General features: G+C 44.5%; 1 protein-coding gene across 1 annotated transcript; it reads left to right on the forward strand.

Annotated features, from left to right (window-relative positions):
* The first annotated feature begins 216 nt into the window (after positions 1–216).
* LOC119187649 (uncharacterized) lies at positions 217–4,565 on the forward strand. Its single transcript, XM_037435734.2, has 3 exons — positions 217–842; positions 3,210–3,276; positions 4,370–4,565. The coding sequence occupies exons 1-3, from the start codon at positions 234–236 to the stop codon at positions 4,375–4,377; spliced, it is 684 nt and encodes a 227-aa protein (XP_037291631.2). The 5' UTR covers positions 217–233; the 3' UTR covers positions 4,378–4,565.
* Positions 4,566–4,767: the final 202 nt, after the last annotated feature.

Raw genomic sequence — 4,767 nt, forward strand, 5'->3', positions numbered from 1 at the left:
TAGGTTAGGTTAGCTTAGGTTAGGTAAGGTTGGGTTGGGTTGGGTTAGGTTGGGTTAGGTTATGTTAGGTTAGGTTAGGTTGGGTTAGGTTAGTTTAGGTTAGGTTAGGTTAGGTTGGGTTGGGTTTGGTTAGGTTAGGTTAGGTTAGGTTAGGTTAGGTTAGGTTAATGTATGAACCGTGATGTATGTATGAGTGGGCACGGTGTATGAGTGGGCACGGTGGAGCGGCAACGATGCGGTCGCTCAGAAATCCGATTTTGCTTTTTGTGCAGTTAGTCGCCTGGTTTGGAACATTACCATCGCGTGCGAATCCAGCGCGTGCCAACTACTCTTCACCGGTGTTGCTGGCGGCCCCGATCTGGATGAACACGCCCCTGCGTCATCTGCCACTATCTGACGGTGGCATCCTTTCCATCGTCACCTGGTCCACAACACTGCGGGCGACTGCAGCGACGCAAGAGCATATAAAGACCACGGAATTCTCCTGTTCCTTCAGTGGGCACGGTGGAGCGGCAACGATGCGGTCGCTCAGAAATCCGATTTTGCTTTTTGTGCAGTTAGTCGCCTGGTTTGGAACATTACCATCGCGTGCGAATCCAGCGCGTGCCAACTACTCTTCACCGGTGTTGCTGGCGGCCCCGATCTGGATGAACACGCCCCTGCGTCATCTGCCACTATCTGACGGTGGCATCCTTTCCATCGTCACCTGGTCCACAACACTGCGGGCGACTGCAGCGACGCAAGAGCATATAAAGACCACGGAATTCTCCTGTTCCTTCAGTGGGCACGGTGGAGCGGCAACGATGCGGTCGCTCAGAAATCCGATTTTGCTTTTTGTGCAGGTCAGTAAACCTCCTTCTCTCTACTGTAAGCGAACCAGTAACGTCTGTCTGCTGCTCCTACCGTGCCCAAGTGTCATATTTGAATGTGTGTGCGAATGCGTGCATGTCACAAAGCTTCTACTATGTTGTGGAGACGTTGAACTAAACCCTGGCCCTGCAAATACTAACAAAGAAATACTAGACGCGATCGCTAAGCTATCTGAAAAAGGTGATCACCGTCACGATGAGCTAATGGAAGCTCTTGCCGACCTAAAGACTAAACAGGAGGCATTAGCGCAAACTGTTGCTGATTTAACGGAAAGGTTGTCGGCGGTGGAAGCTTTCGTCGAGTCATGCGACGGTTCTGCAGTAGTCAGTGATGTGCCACGTCTAATCGCTGAAACTGTCAAGGTGCAAGGCCAGACACTCAGTGCCCGACTGGACGATCTTGAAGACAGGTCCAGACGAGAGAACGTATTGTTTTTTGGTATATCGGACAGCCCTAATGAGACGTGGGCTCAGTCTGAAGGCCATGTTCGTGATCTACTCTCCCGACACCTTGACATGCACATTTCTGACTCCGAAGTTTCCCGAGCACATAGGTTAGGAAGTTACGCCGCTAAAAAAGCTCGGCCAATTATCGTCAAATTTTCGTCATTTAAGGTTAGAGATGCTATCCTGATGCAGAGACAAAAATTCAAAGGAACTGGTGTATCAGCTAGCGAAGATTTTTGCAAAAGCACGCGAAATTCAAGGAAGAAATTAATGGAATTTGCTAAGGCAGCCGGGCAACCGTATTTGCTACGCGTTAACAAACTGGTCATGAACAAGAAAACTTACGTTTACTGCGCAGAAAGCGACAGCGTTCGCGAAATCAATTCACCCCAAGCTAAGGACAAAGAACCCTCTCTACCTGCACGTGCTGACACTTCTAGCACCTCATAGCTACGCCCGTCTCGTTGCTGCGCAGGAAACGCTTCTTTTTTCTTTTCTAATGTGCGCAGCGTCCTGAATAAACGCGTCGAACTGTCTTCTGCTATTGATTCCTGTTCCGCTGATATTGTTGGTCTGACAGAGACTTGGCTTTCTACAAAAGTAAGAAATGAAGAAATATTGGATTGTGAGAAGCACTACAAATTTTACCGATGCGACCGCGATTACCGGTCTGGTGGGGGTGTTCTGCTGGCGGTTGCCGATAATCTTGCCTCTCATATTATTCCTGTTATGTCTTCACTTGAACTTGTTTGTGTCCGCGTGCTCATTGATTCTCGCGAAATAATATTTTGTATTTGCTATCGATCACCAACTGCATCATCATCCTTTTGCAATGACTTGCATGATGTTGTCAATCAGCTGTTCGTCAGATACCCGAGATCACCTTTGTTCATTCTTGGCGATTTCAACTTTCCCGACATCATGTGGGAAAGAGACCCGGTTACCTTAAAGCACAACTCAGGTGAAAGTAGGGAATTTTTGAATTTTTGTCACGACTTCAACTTTACCCAGCTTGTTGACTTTCCTACTCGCGTTACTCCCACTTCCGCTAGCGTATTAGATCTAGTACTTACCAGTACACCTGACCTAGCTTCACCCTTCACTCATCTACCGGGAATTAGCGACCATTGCATAATCCACTTCACAATAAAAGCACGGGTTTCCATCAAGAAAAGAACAAAAATTATCCAAGACTATAGCAAAGCGGACTTTCATGGAATGAATACAGAGTTACAATCTTTTGTTGACCTATTCTTTGCTGGTTTTGAGCAGCGATCTGTTGAACAGAACTGGCTAGACTATAAGAACAAACTGCTAGCCCTAATTGACCGATTTGTACCTAAGAGAAAAGTTTCATCGAATCCTCGTTCTCCGTGGTTCAATAACACGTTGAAACGCATGCGCAATAAAAAGAAGCGGCTATTCAGACGCGCCAAATCAACAGCCAGAACAGACCATTGGTCTTTTTATCAGACATTTAACAGAGAATTCTGTACTGCGCTTTCGAAAGCCAAAAAAGTATTTTTCGATGTAACTCTTCCTTCGCTGCTGCGCTCTAATCCACGTAAGTTTTGGAGCATCATTAGCGGAACTACAACGCGACATATCCAATTAATACAGTCTGATGTCCCAGTCGCTCTTAGCGAGTGCTGCAACGTTCTGAGTAATGTATTTGCTGCACACTTTCAGAACAGCATCCCAACTATATTTCCACAGTTAACAAGCACCGATTTCTTGCCAATGGACCCTATTATCATTGATGCAGTTGGTGTCGAAAAACTTGTTGGAAACTTGACAGTGTCATCATCAGCTGGTCCAGATTGCATTTCGTCAAAAATGTTGAAGTGTACTCAAGTCTATTCTTCTTTAATATTGTCAAAACTTTTTGAACAGTCATTACAGACGTCCACACTGCCATCTGACTGGAAGACTGGGAAGGTGGTCCCTGTGCATAAATCTGGTGATGTACATTCCCCCAATAACTACCGTCCCATATCGTTAACATCCATTCCAGTGAAAATCTTAGAGCATGTCATATACTCGCACCTCATTGAATTCCTTGAATCTAATTCCTTCTTTAGCATTTATCAGCATGGCTTCCGTAAGACAGTTTCATGCGAAACACAGTTGCTGTGTTTTACTAACGACTTGTTTATTAACGCAGATCTTGAATTTGATACTGACTGCATATACTTAGATTTCGCTAAAGCATTTGACTCCGTTTCACACGCACTAATCATTTTCAAACTTACTCAGCTTAACATCGACCCCAATGTACTTACATGGATTAAAGAATTCCTCTCTAACCGCAGCCAGTACGTGACAGCTAATAATTTTTGTTCACCTAATTCCGCAGTATCATCTGGTGTACCGCAAGGGTCCGTTTTAGGGCCACTCCTTTTCTTAATTTACATTAATAATCTTCCTTCTTGTGTTTCTTCTTCTACTGTCCGACTCTTTGCAGACGACTGCGTCCTCTACCAGAAAATAACCAGTCATGTCGATCACCTTAACCTTCAACGCGACCTAGATAGCATATTCGCATGGTGTAACACATGGTTCATGACACTTAACATATCTAAATGCAAGAGCATGCAAGTTTCACGTCGCACTACCACCCACTGTCCGCGTACTTATTCCCTCAATAACATTCCATTACCATCTGTTGACAATTACAAATACCTTGGTGTTCACATATCTTCTAATCTTTCCTGGAATAAACACACAGAATATGTGATTAACAACGCTAACCGCATGCTTGGTTATCTGCGCCGTAACTTTTCCTCTGCGCCATCGTCACTCAAGTTAACACTGTATAAAACATTGGTCAGACCAAAATTAGAGTACGCATGCGCCATATGGGACCCAACTCATGCCATTCTCATTCAATCTCTCGAAACCACTCAGAATCGCGCAGCACGTTTCATTTTATCGAATTATTCACGTCATTCCAGTGTCACATCCATGAAGAGCACCCTAAACTTGCCTGATCTTTCATTGCGCCGCACATTGTCTCGCCTTAACCTTTTTCACAAAATCTATCATTATAACAGCCATTTGAAGGACGCCCTGTTTCATCCACCTCGCTTCATATCACCAAGGATGGATCATCGCTTTAAGGTGGGCCTACCATCCTGTCGCACCAGACTATATAATGATTCATTCGTGCCAAGGACAAGCGCCGCCTGGAACCACCTTCCCGCCTCCATCGCCTGTATAACGGACCAAAAAGACTTCAAGCTCGCCATACATGATGCCCTGTAGAATTTTTCTTTTTTTTCCTGTTTTCTGTTTTTTTTTTTTTTTTTTTTTTTAACTTTTTAACTGCACTTACGATTGTTCAAACCACTCCTTTCTGTAGTGCCTTCGGGCCTTGAAAGTACCTTTAATAAATAAATAAATAAATAAATAAATAAATAAACCGTCGTAAAACCACATTAAACAATGTCAC

This window comes from Rhipicephalus microplus, unplaced genomic scaffold, assembly GCF_043290135.1.
Source record: "Rhipicephalus microplus isolate Deutch F79 unplaced genomic scaffold, USDA_Rmic scaffold_195, whole genome shotgun sequence".
NCBI classification, from domain to species: Eukaryota; Metazoa; Arthropoda; class Arachnida; order Ixodida; family Ixodidae; genus Rhipicephalus; species Rhipicephalus microplus.

Excerpts from the sequence above, each read along its gene's own strand:
- LOC119187649 (XM_037435734.2), top strand. The coding sequence starts at position 234 with ATGCGGTCGCTCAGAAATCCGATTTTGCTTTTTGTGCAGTTAGTCGCC. Across the intron at positions 843-3,209 it reads CGATTTTGCTTTTTGTGCAG|TCATTACAGACGTCCACACT; the intron begins GTCAGTAAACCT and ends CTTTTTGAACAG.